Source organism: Andrena cerasifolii, chromosome 11 (genome assembly GCF_050908995.1).
Source record: "Andrena cerasifolii isolate SP2316 chromosome 11, iyAndCera1_principal, whole genome shotgun sequence".
Taxonomy (NCBI): domain Eukaryota; kingdom Metazoa; phylum Arthropoda; class Insecta; order Hymenoptera; family Andrenidae; genus Andrena; species Andrena cerasifolii.
This window is the reverse complement of record NC_135128.1, coordinates 7851117-7867760: the sequence shown is the minus strand read 5'-3', so window position 1 is coordinate 7867760 and position 16644 is coordinate 7851117. Positions and strand designations below refer to the sequence as shown.

Sequence of the window (16644 nt, the reverse complement as noted above, 5' to 3'; positions counted from 1 at the left end):
TAACAATGCGCATATGATTTTTGTGAGGCGCTCTATTTGAAGCACTATAACTCCGGATATAACCACTATTTTTGCATACAAATTTTTTTTCATAATCTCTAAAGACTGACAACTAAAATCACAAAGCTGGAAGGAAATATATTTAATGGTTTCGTTTTAAAAAATTCCCAAATTTCGCATCATGTTTCGTCCGTCAAGGGAGACCCCTTAAGCGTTTGTCTTTAAACAATTTTAATTTCTTCCGCCCAAAATTTGCCGCCCCAGAGTACCTAGCGTCTTCCTCGAAAACCAAAAGCAAACCCCCAACCTCGCGGACCTCCGCGTTTTTCCATGAAGGAAAACGTTGGACAGTGGAAAAAACTACCCCGGTCACGAAAACTGAACAACGTCAATTGCATTTCGCCCGCTGCGCGTTTAATCCTCTGAAAACTCGCAGCCAGGCAGCCCCGTGGAAACTGTTTTCGAGAGAACAAAGCGTGACAGGAGAGGGGGCGACCTGAAAACCCTACAACTCGAAACGCGATTTTTATCGAGGCTACATCAAAGCGGCCTCCGCTTCTCGCCGGGAGGACGATAAAAAGGACGACCGACGGAAGGAAGCGAAAATGGGAGGCGCGGTGAATCGACTGCGGGCGGTGTACGAGAGAAAAGGACGGAGAGAGGGCGCCGTGTGTTTCCAGGCCGGGAGCTGGCTGATGCAGTCTCATTAGGCCCCGCTTTCACCTGTGTAACGCGAGTTAACCGTATTCAGGGGCCCTTATTACTTACTGTGATCGAGCTCGTCGTGCTCCCCGAGGTATCCCGTCGCGTTGTAGATGTGATGGTCGGGCTTAGCGGTGCCGGTGACCGCAGCTTCACCCGTTACTGTCGTGGACGGATTAGTCGTGATCGCTGTGCCCGCGCTAATCGCGGCCGCGACCGCGCTGGCCGGCGACGAGGGTATCGTCGATACGAGGCTCATCGCGGTGGTCGAGTTCTCCGCCCTCGTCGCGTTCATCTCGCTCGTCATCCTCGCCCTCTCTACGCCTGCATATCACCTCTGTCGAAGACACGCGACTCGAGCTGAACCGCAACGTTATTATCTCCGGAGGGTCTTGACAGAACGGCACTGGTTACGACTCACCGAGCCTGCATCATCCGATTTGCCTGCACTGTTCGATTTAGAATCACCGTGTACCGATTACGCGGGTCTGCGGCGCGACAACCGCCTCGCGCGGGGATGCAGAATTATCTTGCGCGGGGCAGAGGGATGCGAGATCGAGTTCCTTGCGATCGGGACACGTATTTGGGCGCTTCGCGCTTTGCATCTCTTCCCTCAAGGATGGGCGATAAAACGGAGCGGTGATGCGATTGACTGGACAGTCAAGATAGTCCCGTCAAAGGGGAGCGCTTGATTGGGTTCATCAAGATCCTATCTGGCCAATTAACGGGCCATCATTTCTCGCGGCGCGGAGCACGTCGATATCTACGAACGAGAGGGGTATAAACTCGCAGCACGGCGCGAGTCCTTGGACGAACTTTGGAGCACGATTTACTGACCCGTTCCCGGGGGATCGTTTCGTCGAGCGAGCAAGGTGCTCGCGTTTATCTGGGGCCAGTCTCGCAGCGATACGAAGCCTTCATAATTCTCGGCCGGCCTGCCGGTGATTCCTTACTCCCTCGACCGGGCTTTCGTGAGTGGATTAAGGCCGGAACGAACGAAGAAATCCTCGCGAGGGGATGAGAGACTTGTTTGCCCCTGTCTTGTCACGCGGCTCTTCTCACCCTCCGCAACGGCCGCCGCTACTCTCTTCAATCTCACCGTCGTAGAAGGCGATCCTGCTGGCGTCTGTTAGCGACCAGGCGAGTGTCGCTCATTCTCGCCGCTTCCCTCCCCGGAGAGAACCGTCTCTGTAACAGAAAAAGGAAGCCCGTGTCTCTGGATTGCCCGTGTAATTTCATTTCCTGCCGGGGAATTCATCGACCGTCGCGAGATTACTCTCGCCGCAGTCGCGGGCAGAGGAGGGCCGTTAACGGGAGGAATCGCGCGATTTCCAACGGTTTACGGTACCCACGTCTCCGTCGCGACAGCTCGCTGGGTCATTACCGTCGTTAAACGCGATATGCGAGGGAGAAATCTTTTTCAAGGTCGTTTCACGTCGGTTCATCATTCCCAGTGCCTTCTCGGTGCCTCCTTGGCCACCCATTTCCGTCTACGCTGGTAGTAACCCTTTGTCCTAAGTACTTCTCCTTCCTGCTTCAATATACTGGGTGCTTTAAGGGAGGAATCCTATTCTTTGGGCTAAAAACATAGCGAAATTTTAGAATTTTTTTTTAAGAATCTAGCGATTTGAATGATCTGAAATTTGGACCATGTTTTTATGCATGTTCGAAGATGTTGTAGTTTTTTTTAAATTAATTTTTAATCATAAATATAGGAGTTATGCATGATCGACCATCACGCGCGCCGCTGTCCGCTGGAGTACACGATATTTCTGTAACCACTGAATCCATTATCTTCAAATTTGGCCTGTATGTCCAGCAAACATTACTTCATACTTCGATGAACCAGGATACCGATACGTTATATACTTCTTTGATTACATAAGAAAATTTGCGCAACATTGTACAGCAGAAGTTAAAGTTTCAGACCTTTCAATTTGAAAACTCTTCACACTCCTCAATAAATTTTTTTATGTTTTGCTGCTTCATCAATTTCAAGCTACATATGTATAAAATAAAACGCCGTTTCATTTTTCGGTTTCAGATTACCTGGTAGATAAATATCATGCACACCAACGGACGGCGAATTTTGCGCGGCGTGATGGTCGATCATGTATAACTACTATATTTATGGTTAAAAATTAATTTAAAAAAACCTGCAGCTTCTTCAAAGATGCATCAAAACATGGTCCAAATTTCAGATGAATCGAAACGCTGGTTTCTTAAAAAAAAAATCTCAAATTTTGCTATGTTTTTAGCCCGAAGAATAGGATTCCCCTTAAACATTAATGCAGTTGGAGCGAAATCAGTTGACTGCTCGAGGCGACCGAGGGAAGCTGTGCCATGAAACTGTTACAAATCGACCATGACGTTACAAGTGAATTTCTCGAAAATGTCCCACGATATTCTCCAACGAGGAAACACGCAAGCGTCATACACGTGTCCCTCCACCTTAGAAAGGCCGTCGATAAATTCTCCAACTTGCTGCACGCTTCATCTCTGCCCAGTTCCACCCTCCCGAAATTTGTCCTTGTCCCTCCGCGCCCGTGTCCTCGCGCGTTCGCCCCCAAACGAGTCACGGTCCCTCCGTCCCTTTCTACCCTTCCCCCAAGGTCTCGATCGACCTACCTAGCAAACCTCTGAACGCGTGCTAGCTGCGAAACCGCCATTGAATGGTGGCAGCGATCGGTGTCAGCTCGAGACTGATTTGCCCATTTCCACGGACCACCCACGCCGTCTGCGCGGGCAACACTGATTAGCAATAGATGTGGCTCGGATTCGGGCGACCAATTTTCGGAATGGACCGTGCTCGGCACTCACAACAGCGGTTTGCGACGCGGGCGCGCTCGATAATTAAACTTGCCCGATAGTTAGCGAGGCACTGTTCCGCTAACAGTTTTCCAGCCAGCGGAGTAATTATTCATAAGCGTAAGTTCGTAATGAACGCGCGCGGGGCGCAGCGTGCGCGCTCGCTGCGCAGCCAGCTCGAAATCTAGCCAGGCGTTCGCGACACCCGTCGGCGTCGCGTTTTCCAATTTTCCCCGGCAAACTTCTACCCCAGTTCCCCGCCGATTTGCGTGCAAATTTTTTCGCCACACCGCCGCGCGTAATAAACTGGGCGATGCTTGAATAGAAATGCCGGAGCGTAGAGAAGGAGTTAGCGTATATTATTGACACTAACTACTCGCGTCCCAGATTACGCGCTAAATTGGCCCGTTGCTGTGGTGCTCTTATTCCATTCAGCCTGCCCGAACGTTGGGTTCATAGAATCTTACTTCAAGGTCCAAAGAAAGCTTAAAAGTCGTGGAAAGCGCCAACAACGAGCCGCGCGATTTCGCCGAACCTTTATTACCGATAATTGGCACTCGACGGGCCGTCGTTAACGCGGGCAGTCGGCAGTTCGAACACGACTTGGAATTAATTGGCACGGGAGCATTGAAATTGCAACTGCACTGCGGCTGCTGTAGGATACTCCTGATGCGACTCCACTGAACTCCGGACACTAATGTAACAAGAGGACCAAGTTATTAATCGGATCGAAAAAGCGATTCCGCGAGATTCAACGCGTGAATCTACTTTCGGGACAGCGGGAGCATCCGAGGCGCAGTTCCCTGTTAATTTATTAGACTTCTGGCCCGGAACTTGGCCAATTCAAGGGGAACGAGGGAGTGACGGTGATTACGAGACACCCGTAGTCCTTTGCGACCTCTTTCATCCTTGCCCCTCGTTTACTCCGCGGCATTAAAACGCCCGGAAGCATCCAACGAGCGTGACGTCTTCCTTCTGAGAGATATTCCCCAGGTAAAGCCCACTTCCAAGTTCCATTGGATGGAATAACGATAACCTATGCCGACAGCGATGTCGCTTTAACGAGCAGCCATCGCCGGCCGTCTGACGCTAATCTTGATGCAATAACGATGACGGAAAATGCCCAACTTTCGGAAGAAGATCCTCTATTTACCAGGGCAGCGCGAGAAACGAGGATTCCTCGGGTTGCTGGCGTAATCAACGAGAGGCGCAATCAGCGGCGGAATCGCGGTACCGCTGGAACGTGGGTGCTCGTGAGCCGAGATTTTAATGAAAATTTACATTCTCGCCGGCCCCGGTGTTCCCGGAATATCTGTCAGGCCCCGTGATGCATCTTCGCCGGGGAATATCAGCTTAACGCGGCGGGCAGCCCGTGGGCGGAGGAGGACGAGGCTCGCCGCGCGGAAACTCGGCCTCGATGACGATCCTCTCGAGCCGATAGCGCCTCCCTGTTATGGCTCTAGTAGCTCGTTACGTAACGGGGCTCTCGCGGAGGATCGCGACCGCCGATTTGCATAATCGAACCCGGCTGGGCTCGGTCTCCCGTAGTTGCCGGCGATCGCTGCATCTGCGGCGTTAATAAGAAACTTTCCCGACATTAATTCCGCGAGGTTCGTTAAACCGGCGCCGCGGCAGCTCCTCCCGGCCCTCCTTCGCTGGAACGGCGCCCCGTCAAAAATGGCCATCGACCCCTCGCTGAGATGGGGAGCGCCAATTTTCGGGAGGGAGGAAGAGATTCGCAGGGGTCGATGACTGGTCGCTATTAGTTAATTAAGCGGTTAATTAATTTGCCCGATGGCAACCGCGGCTATCCTCTGCGCGGAATAAATTTCGCGAGCGCAGCCGCGCGGAAAGATGGCCGACGGTTTTTGACTTTGATCCCCGATACCGGGCGGGAGTGCGCTTTATAATTAACTTTTGCCGGCGCGGGCCTTTTGCCTCTCGACTTTCAACGGACAGCGAACGCCACCGGCCCTGATTAAGCATTTCCTCGTCGATACCCGTCGCTGATTCCATTTTGGAGAGGGGACTCGCCGGATAGAGAAATGCAGCTCGAGATATCGCTGTGGTTTTAATTCGTCTTTGACGCGCGGGCTAAAGCTGCAGAGAGGCGGATCGAAAATAGATACGGGGAGAAATGGTAGACGGAAGTTTGGCCAACGCGGATGCATCCGAATTATTTCGACGATCCACTCTCGGCAGCCGTCGATCGATCGTCCGAGAGTAGTGCTGTACGAGGTACCGGGCGAAATAATGAATGACCAATTCAATTACCACGACCTTTTTGGGTTTAACAGCGCTAATTACAAGCCCGACGAACCCATTGTGTTCGCCTTGTATAACGCGAATTATGCTCGTCAGCTCGAACCGCTAGCTGCCTCTTCCCCGTGAATTTCGCTGTTTAATCGTGCCCCTTTGTAGAGGCCGCTTAAAACCAACTCGGTATACATTTATTCCGGAATTTTTCCCGGTTTTCATATTCCATGCGAACCTTATACGTTGCTAATGAACTGTGGAGTTTATTAGGCCCGAGAGGAGCGCTTTGACGGTAATACTGAAAAGTAAACACTCGCGGTGCTCTTTTCTCGGTGAAAGAGAATTTTATCTCGGGAAAGACTGGCTGGTGTTTGATCTTCCCTTCGACCAATCGATAGATCATCCAGGTATGCGATCACGCGGTCGATGCATTTCAGCCCGTAACATGTAAATCTGCAAAGGCAACGCGACGACCGCCGTCTACCAGGCTGAATAGCCAATATCAGGCTGGGGGAATACCGACGAGGAAGAGGAATCCAGCTCTCCAGTGGATCGGGAAAGTCACCAGTGAACAAAGGACTCGTCATCTAGGCCGTGGTATTGCCTCTTGCTCGGAGCAACCCCTATTCTGTTCGAGCAAATGACGTGGAAACCTTTAAGAGCGACGCAGGACCGTCCTCCTTGAAAAACGCCCTCCGACGGCAATTTTCGACTGACTAATTTGTGCTCGCGAATAATGGGGGATATTCGCGTAATACTTTCGTGGAATACAGAATTAATCGATGGGTGTGGTAGTATACTGATTGAGACCTGCGGAAAGAAGCTCCTTTGTCCTTTGAATGCGGAGAAGAGCTGGGAAATAATTTTCCACCGAAGAAAGCTAAAATTTGGCGTCTCTTAATCGGCCAGGCTTCCAAGTTCGCTATAATTAGCTATTTCCCTCCAACAGGATATATCCTAGAGGCTTCTATCCCATGAAAACGACGATGACATCATTTGAAGGAAATTACAATTAAGTTTTAACACTTTAGTCCATCAGTAAAGAAACAAGATTCAATGAATGTAATTTTCTTCTTAAATAATTTTTTGTTTTACCTCGACGACAGATTAGTGGGAACAGTTCGTGTTTTGTTCCAGTGTAGGTGCACTTCCTATTTTTGTCCCAGTTGCCACCAAAAAAAAATATGCTATAAATCGGAAAATCACGAAAAATGGACATTCCCAGTTTTTCCCTTTGCCCTTCATTTCTGAATTTTCCCCTCTGCTTCCATCGAACAACTGATCCCCGCGCTCCTTCCTACCAAGCATTCCTCTAGCCGCGGTACGAGCCGTATTCCAGAAACATATGTAAACCGCGTTTACGGCACTGGAAAATTCTCAGGAGTAATATAGCAGCGGTATGTTTCGGCAGACTGCGTTGCCCGTGGCGCAGCATCCCGTCGGTTCGCTCGGGCCGCGATTCGTGGATGGATTCAGTCAAAGGGCAAACGAACTGTTTACCAGGCTGCGAATCTACGTAACCGTCGTGCAAAAATCGCAATCGCAGATTGGCTGAGCGCGAGGGAAATTTTGCGGCGCAAATGTGAAAGGAGCTCGTCGCTGCTTTGCCTCGGGGAATCATCGTTACGTCTACTGTTATAGCGAAAACAAGATCAACTGGTCACCGGAGATGCACTGCGCGGCGGCTTCGGAGCATATTCCCTCTGAAATCCGCGATCGATGACTTCCCGCCGCCCAGACGAAAAGCTTCCCGGCGTGGAAAAACCGTAGTTCCACAGAAATCGTTCCCGGGGCCGATAGAAACTGCTCGACGGAAGCTTTAAGCAAACAAAACCGTCCAGTGATTCGATCAAGCTTCGCGCCAACATTTTCCAGCAGAATAGAGCCTTCTCCCGTCGCGTTAGATCGAGCTCACATTCCGACGAACCAAAGGGGCCTCGGAAAGCCACGCTCCGAACTAGTTAGATCCCTATCGGAATTCCACGTCAGGAGAGCAACAATGCCGTAACATTTTACGCCATAGTGCGACAATAAACGTTTCACGGCGGAGCAGGGCCGGGCTGCGTTACCGAGCAACGGCTCCAGGGCACGGGTCGGAGCAGAAGGAGAGGCGAACGTATCGTATCCCATCGAACGACATTTCCTTTTTTTTTCACGGCGAAAATGAGATCACATGGCTTTCGCGAGGCACCATGCAAAGCGCCCTCATTTCCCTGGGCGCCCCTGAATTTTCCCAACACCGGGGGAACACGCAAGACAGAGGGGAGCGTGTGAAGCGCCCAGGCGCAGATGCGAAGATGGCCAGGAAGAGTTGCCAATGGCGAGTCGAAACGCGCACGATTCCGCCAACTATCGATCATAGGACGCAGCGACAGGATTACAATCGAGTGCCGCGGGTGCAACTCCCCGAACTTCGGGCGATATAAATTCTGGAAAAGCACGATGGAAGCTTGGGGCTGGCGGGTGTGTCTGAGTCGCGGGATGATTTAATTAAACCGCGACCTTCTCCATTAAACGCGGCAATTAAGCATGGTCTGCCGAGCAGCGCGTAGATGGGGGCTCTTTTTCGGATTCCAGGGTGTTTCGACTTTCTGCTCGACGAAGTCTCTCGCTTCGATCGCTCGGTCAGCCCCGAAGGGATGGCCCGCAGCTGCAGACGTGTCGTGCCTCGTAAACGTGTCCTTCCTCCGATCTTTCAACCCCCTGAAATGGGGCGCGTCTCCTTTCGAATCGGGAGAGGAATATTGCGCGTCGCAGTGTCGTGGAAATGGGAGAATTCCCCGCCAAAGAGGCAGCTTTATTTAAACTGGGTGCGCTTTCACGATCCGATTTTCCCTTCGATTTTAATTCAATTATTCCTCGAGGATCCCCATCGCTACTCCATATCGCGACTATCGACTCCTATAATTCAGTGAACGGAAGTTCGCGCGAAGCTCATCGAATCACGCCATTGATCTGCGAACGTGCCGCAAGGAAATGGGCCTGCGAGGCTAAACAAATTCCGTCGCTAGACGCCCAAGACCAATTAAGCGAAGTACACCCAGTTACGGTTATCAGGGGGAAACCTCGGTTAATTGGTCGAATTCGGTGTATCGGCAGCAGAGCCGTGGATCGTTCATTCAGGAATTAGTTCCGATTAATTCTGCGGCGCGTATCGCTGGGTGTAATCGCGATTACTATCGCCTGACATCGATTTACGAAGGAGATATTGAAACGCCGCGATCTCGGTATCAGTAGCGACATCTTCAACGCTGTAGCGCGTTCGGATAAATTCCCCAACCCGCTGCCACGATTTACAAATAATTCCACGGGAGTGCTGGTTGGAATTTGCGATGGGATTCCGTGAAACATTTGCCAGGGTCCGCGCAGCTTCCGCGAGGCCACTCTAGCCTAATGAAATGAAAGACAGCGCGCTTTGTGCTCGGCGGACGTTTCCGTGGAGCATCGCGATTCGATTGGTGTTGGGAATAGAGTTTCCTGTTCCGATTCCGAGAACGGCGCGTCGCGGGAGCCGAGCCTGTCTGCCGGGAAATTCGCCAAGGTTCGTTAGCCCTGCTCAATTTCGACGGAGGCCCTCTCGAAGGCGTAGCCGTGGCAGCCGCTCGTTACAATGGACCACGCTCGATATCGCTCATCGGGGGAGGGCTCTTTGTGCGGTGAATCGAACAGGCGATGCCTCAAAATTTCACGTGTTCCTCCAGAAGCCCGGCTTTCCACGCCCTTTGCGGCCGAAACCGAAGAAACCGTTATCGAGATAAGCGGCAAGTGGCCCGCTCGCTATCTCCCCAGCCCGCCGCCCTAATAGAATTCTAAAAGCTGTTAGAGGACCATTCAGCGACCCGATAGACTCCCATTCACGTGTAGCTTCTTTAAAAAACCTTGCAAGCCACCCCCCCGGGGGCAAGTGCCCTTTTAACAACTTTCCTCGCGACCACGATAGTATCCTGTATTTACATTCGTTGATCCGCTAAACCAGACTCGAGGTGGTCCACGAAAAATTGGAGATCGAACAGCGTCGGGGGCAGGTGAGCAGTCAGGTGTGCTGGTCAAAGCTGGCGCCGTGGGATACAGTGTCGGACACAATGTGTGACACGTGTACCGTTTGCCAGACAGGACAGAGGAGTTTCTGTCGGACGTGCACGCAGGCCGGCCGCAAAGTGCATGCGGTGCGGAGCGATGCAACGCCTTGGCGAGGAACGCGGGCCACGATCGTAAAGAGAACGTGACGTTACCAGACGGCGCTTAACCGAGCGTTAAGCGCAGTGGCTAAATTAATTATCGAGTGGAATTATTTATAGGACGTGCCGGAAAAAAAGAACGAGTGCTTCCAGAGCATCGTGCAGGATGAAGAAGAGCGAGTGCGAAGGCTGGTGCAAATTAGACAGCGCGATTGCAGAGGGTTAAATAAAGCCTGCAAAGAGCGTCTAGACGAATCGAAAGGCAGCCACCCCAGGTGTGAATGACAAAGGAAACAGCCGCGCGTGGGTGAAGTGTTTTAATTAAACTGATAAGCGAGAGAGAGGCAAGCCCCTCGCCGGATCCGCTCTATTTCTAATTCACTAGTAATGTGTTCAGGAAAGTGTCAATCCGCGAGGGAGTTCAACGCATTCCCCCCCGCCGTGGACGCGCGAGTTTTCATTAATTACTCGAGCCAGCTAATTACGGAATTCCTTTCCGGCGTGCATCGACGAAGGAGCGTCCCCGGCAACAAACAAGTCCGCCGAGATTTCCTCGGGACTACATTTTTCCCGTCCGCTGACACCATTAAGCGCGCGGTGAAAATAAATCAGCCCCACTCGTAAATTTCCCCGGCTTTATCTTGCTCCTTTTTTCGCGACGGTATTAAAACGGGACTCCTCGCATTTTTTCATACAGAGCGGGCACACGATGGTCACTTTCACGGCGAGGAGAAAACGATCCCGCCTCCGGTTTCGATCGTTTCGAGTTTCCATCGCTCGAGAGCCGCGTGCCGTCGAAAATAGTTCCGGCTTTAATGATCTTTATAAGCCGGAGACGATCCATCGGTGGCTACTCGATGGGTGGTGAACGATGGACGAGGGTAGCGAAGTTTAAGTTATTTACCACTAGTTCGTTCTCCCAATATTTTCTAACGGAGGATCGAAAGGGTCCTCTTATCCCCTCCGACGGTCGTCGTTTCGACGTGGCCGCTGCGAAAAGAAGCGGGCGAGGGAACGTTAAACACCAGGCTACCAGCGGAACGACCGTGCAGCGGGAAAGTGGTTAGAAGGGGTCAAGGGGGTGCTCGTCGCCGCTCGTTCCAGTTAAGTCAAACTGCTGACTGCACCGGGTGACGATCCGACAGATGCTTCTGCACATCAAAGGCCCTCGTTTTTCCGTCGTCGCTCTCCGGAGGATTCGTCGCCGAGGGATCCGTCTTCGAGGTACCCGGCGGAGGGGAGAGGGAGCTCGAGAACTGTAAACGTTCCTCCGCGCTCCATCGGCGATAGCGATAATAGAGAGGAAGCGCAGGTCAAGGAGTACTCGTCTGAAGAGCGGGGTACAACTTGCCCCGCCGAAACCACCCCTTCCGATCCTGTTCCCTCGGCCGGCCGCCGAGTTCTAAGTTTTCACGGGCCGGGGGTAACTCCTTGACCAGCGTCTCTGTTTGCACCACGCCTAGTCCCCCGGAGCAGAAATTAGTAAAACAATCTCGTAGTTTATGGCCTCGTTGGGTCGTTAGTTCGAACGCTGTCGGGAGGATAGTTCGCGACTATGATTTTCAGGGCACTCAGGGATCTCCCTGCACTATTGTTTGAGCTTGCAGCGCGGAGATACTAGCAGGTGCATCAGAAGACTATAAATGTAACGCGGGGAGAAAGAAAATTGCGAGAAATCGCGTGGAAAGCACTCGCACGTCTCGTCAAAGAGAAGGTACGGGCAAGGAAGCGTCAAACTAATATCTCCAACGTCCCTCGGCAACAAACAGATTAATTCCCTGCTACTGTCCGACAGTGCCGCTTCCCGGAAGCGGCTCAGAGGTCGTAATTGATTTAAATAATTTATGAAAAGCACCAGTCTAGCGGATGAATCCGGGAGAAGCCTGGAACAGCAGCGAAGCGAACGGAGGTTGAAGAATAAGGGAGGATAGGCCAGAGACAAGACACTGCTCGTTATTCTCCGCTGGAGACAGCCAGCGAAATTCCGGGGGAACAGTTTCGTGTATTGTGCGGCCACAATACCAGCCGACACCCAGCGCGTAAAGCCATTATTATTATTGGCGCTGTAGTTGTTCCATTTTGTTCTATTATGCCAGCGGCGGTGCTTGAAGGACCGTAAAACGAGTCTCTCGCGCCTCAACGGCGAATAAATTCTGTACCATAAATCCCACCTTTGCTTTCTTACGCGCGGGGGAGGAAACGCGCTTGTCCGCCTCTGGTCGATCGCGCGCGTGTACAGACCGTTCGGCGAGCGAGCAGCTGAAATATTCAAAGCTAATCGGACGTTAATTCGCGAGAGTTCATCCGTTTAGCGCGATCGAACTGTTCAGTGGGGCCAGACGTCCGTCGCCAGACAGGCAGAGCCGTTGAGCCGAGCGGAAAGCGTGCGTCCGCACGTTGTAGAAAATTTCATTCCCAAGAGTCATTAGTCCTGGGGATATTGGCACGAGTCGCCGCGAGCAGCTTCCAACTTTCCACGGCACGGTGTTATAAATAAAGCGGACGCGTCGCTTGGCGGCCGATCAATCAACGAGATTGTTTACCGACTTATCCTCCCGTGCGTCGCATCCCACCGGCGTACAAAGCCTCCGCTTATATCGTCGAAACCTTTAACACAGATTAGATTCCACAGCAGAACGAACCTCAGAAACTCAGAAAATCGCATAAAGCGGGGTTGCGAAGGGTAACCGACCGCGGCCTCGCTGAACTTCTCCACCTCGGAAGACGGCGGAGATGTTGCCGCGATTAAAAGAACGACGAGGAACGTCGCGCTATTGTGCGACGCGGCCGGCTAAGCTCTGTAGCGTTTCGCGGCGCTGTTGGCCATCCCTCTGCGGAACGGGGATCTCTCCTTGGAAGGAAACTCGACTTACGGGGGACGGTAATGCGTCAAAGGGACGGCGCGGAATGACGGGACCGTCTCCGCTTCGTCCCTGACTCGGCACCGCTACCATTTCGAATTGCGACGCCGCACAGTGGAATTACTCGGTTACGAAGTTGCGCGCCTTCAGCCGTGTGCCCCAGTTTCCCTGGAAAACGGCACTGGAAATCGCGCGCCCGCGCTCGACTACGCAAATTCGATTGTCCTCCCCGTCGGCCATCCGTTAATTGCGCCGTGGATCGGCTGCGACCGGAAGCGGACGCTGGAGGATCCGGGGGATGGCCGATTATTCGGAGCGGACCGACTCGACAACCATATCAGGCCGTTTGTCGGTGCACCGTTCGGGGCAGCTCGCTTTGGCCCGGTTAAATTAGTTGGAAAACACCGTCGACTCGAAATTAATCGCGACTACGGTGCCTCGTTAACTTTTATGCTCGCCCTCGGAGCTTCGTGGAATATCGCTGCGAAGGCGGTCTATTCCGACGAGGGAGAATCGCGATCGGCAGGATCGTTACTCCGAATGGGATTGGAGTCGAGCCGTTAGTTTCGATGGATATAAATGAATTTGTCGTTCGTTGTTCGTGGAAGCAGTTTCAAGCGTGCGGGGCTTTTAAAAGTTCGATGGAACACGAGCGGTGCGAAAGAGGCTTGCCTCTGTCGAGACTTTAGCTCGCCAGTGGACGAAACTATGCACAGAATTCCTCGGGAGGTATCTGAGACTGTTTTTTATGAGAATGCCAAGCGAAACGGGGACGCTGCTGTCAGATTATTCAGGTTTCGCCTGGATTAAGCTCTCTCCGCTCCTCTTTCGTCGGCTTTTCCGGATGAGAGCCGCGAACGTGCCAAATCCCGAAGACCGGGCCTCGTATATACCGCGCGAAACTATCAGCGCGGAAATATAAAGGTCCGGGGAAGACTGGCCATAAATCAAGCGCACCGATATCGGTGTTGCTTTAATAAATGACCCCGGAGCGCCGGAAAACCGGAGGTGAACATAGTTCGTTCGCCCGAGTTTCTGTCCGAGCTGTGCTACAATCGATTCGCGCGAGAAATCAGTCATCGCGGATGTTCCTCGTTAATCAAAGCATCGATGAAGCATCCGACAGAGCGTCCTAGTATATTTCTCCCCCCCCCCCTGGTAGTTACGATAAGTCATTCCAGCAATGTTCGACGAGCTCCAGTGATGGAAACTCCGGCGGAAAATGGGGAATCAACGCGAAGCGAGAGTGGTTGAGGGTTACTCGCGGCGCGGACTACCGAAAGTTTTCCGCTAGCGAGAAAAAAAGCGACCGCTGAATAGGAAAGCAGCTCCCGGGACGCGAGAAAACTCGTTTGAAACTCGTAAAATGATTTCCCTGTCCAAGTTTGATACAATTTGCATGCGCAATAGCATTTCAACCCCCGTCAACCGCCTTCCGTCTTCGCTGCTCAAGAGATACCGGCCCTTTGCGCCTCGACTTCCGTTTCGGGCCTCGACTTCGTACCCGCGGCCGCCGATTCTCCGGCAATTAACTGCATTACGCGTAATGACGGGACAAGGGTTCAAAGGGTGCTTTGCCAACCGCCAGCCGCGACTCGAGAATGCGGCAGTCTCTCGGGGCCACGTTCGACAAAGCGATTCCCGTGGAATTTAGTGCTCCTCGGATCAGCGATCATTAACGGACCTCGGGTATCTCAATGAAAGAAATCGTCGCCGGATTCAGCGTTGAAAGATTAGAGTATCCTCGCGACTGGAAGCTTGTGATCGAGTTGCGCAAGAAGGGTGAGTCGATCCACGTAGACAGTGCGACGCAAAATGCGGAGGACCAAAGAAAGTTTAAACGTGCAGGAACACCCCCAGGAATTCTACCCCTCGACATACAGCGACTCACAAGTCTGCTCGTAAAGAACTATCGAATTCACTCGTGCAGTGTGTCAGATTCAGGGAAACCAGACACCAGTCAGACACAGCGAACGAGAGTGACACAGGTAAGCGAGTAAAGGCAATTATTTATCCCGCTGAACTCATACGAACAAACTTCTGAGTCACCGTGGAACGTCCCTCTCCGATTTTCCTCGGTCAGTGAGAGTTACCAAACTGTCGTTATCGCCCGCGTTATAAGCTTTCCTTGGACCCGTTGCTGTACGTGTCCTTACCAAGTTACACGCGCGGGGACCTCCTCATCGCGCACCGTCCTCCTGCCAGTCGCCGCTGGATCACCCATCGCACAACATACTCCAAGGATCAGAGGAACGGTTCCCGTGACGAGTTACATGCCGAGGACGATTTCCAAGTGTGGGTCCCTCCGCCGTGGACCAAGAGAACTCGCAGGGGATGGGGCCCAGCCACGGCCAAGTGTCCGGCTCGGTGGCCGTGGATATCGACGGGAACGGGCGCCAGAGGACGAGGCACCGGACGAAACGCGGCTAAAACGACACACCTCTCTGCCAGCGACGCGAGCCGGAGCTGATGCGGACCGCGGAAGGGAGGCTGCGAAACTGAGATGAAACCACGGCGCAACCCCCGGTGCGCGCGCGCACCAAAACCACCCCCGGAATACACGGAAGCAGCCCGGCCAACTGAACACTACCCTCCTCGCGCCCCGCCGCCTCTACTTACTTCTACCCCAGGACCACCGCGTCCACGACGATGCTCCCGCTTCCATTTTTCCTCTCTCCGCTCCTTTGTCCTCTCGCTCCCTCCACGGTCCTTCTCTCCCGCCTCGAACCGCGGAACGATCCTCCGGACGAATCAAAGTCCCGAGACCTGTACGGTGACGGCGTTTCTATCGTCGTTAGTCAACGGCCCCGGGATGGAGATCGCACGAGCGCGTGCACTAACGCTTCGCCGTTTACTCGCCCACGCTTTTCATTGATGGATCGATTTGGTCCGGAGGCAGGCGCGAACGGTGGCCGAGGATTTTGTATATCCTTCGGCGGTGTCAGGGTACTTTGAGAGTTAATACGGAGTTTGTAAAAGCAGGGTTAGTTGGATGAGGTGATTTTTCGTAATGTGTCGCAAGTGTAGCGTCGAAGATTAAAGCGTTAACTAACAGCTTCGCGACGGGGCTGGAACTCTAGTAATACGAGCGGACCAACGTGACCGGAATGGCCAACGGTCCCAGTTGCAGTTTAATGCGGCAAACGCATCGCTCCGGAGCTGACGGGAGGAAAAAGGACAGGGCAAAATGATGCGACGAATTCGAGGCTTTCACGAGTCACTAGAACTCACGCGATTAGAGCTCGCACGAGCGGCGCTCGATGACTCATCGATAGAACGCGAACAATGTTGCCTCGTCCCGGGCGACTTTAATTGCCAATTACTGGGCCCGTTGGCAAACTTCGTGCCATTTTAAATTCGGTTAATCGAATCGTCCCCGCGCTCATAGAGGGCCTCTGTCTACGTCCAATTAACTCCGAGCTCCTCGTTTCCCGCGAGCCTCGCGCTAAATCGCTAAACGACCGGACCTGGCAAACAAACTCTTTCGCGCCGAGGCATTCCGCGAGCGGCTCGGTCTATGGCGAGCATAGGATTTCGCAACGGCGGTACCGCTGCCGCGGGAGCCTATAGAAATTTATCGACTGCCAGGGGTGAAGGTGACTTAATATACGCTCAGCCTCACAACGGATTCCGTTTCAGCGCGTTCCGTGAACTTGACCCACTGCTGGACCCTCGGGAACCAACTTTCGAACGTCGATATCATTTCTGAAATATTCACCGCTCGTTCCGTAACCCCTGCACAAAAATGGCCCCAGCACGTGGTTCGGTTGGAGCAGATGGGTAATTACCTCGCGCAACTTGTCGAGGAGCGATGACCATGATTCATACGAGTGTGTAAA

At 52.7% G+C, this 16644-nt stretch overlaps 1 protein-coding gene across 2 annotated transcripts in view; it reads right to left on the bottom strand.

The window, feature by feature from the left end:
* Positions 1-15461, bottom strand: part of LOC143374856 (uncharacterized) — a 75621-nt gene extending 60160 nt beyond the window's left edge. The window contains exons 1-2 of one of the 2 annotated variants that reach the window (XM_076823400.1): positions 14962-15461; positions 769-1890 (exon numbers count right to left, since the gene is read on the bottom strand). In XM_076823400.1, the coding sequence (XP_076679515.1) occupies positions 769-1009 (241 nt within the window). In that variant the 5' untranslated portion in view covers positions 1010-1890; positions 14962-15461. The remainder of the gene's footprint in view (positions 1-768; positions 1891-14961) is intronic. The other variant, XM_076823399.1, reaches the window with a different exon arrangement.
* Positions 15462-16644: the final 1183 nt, after the last annotated feature.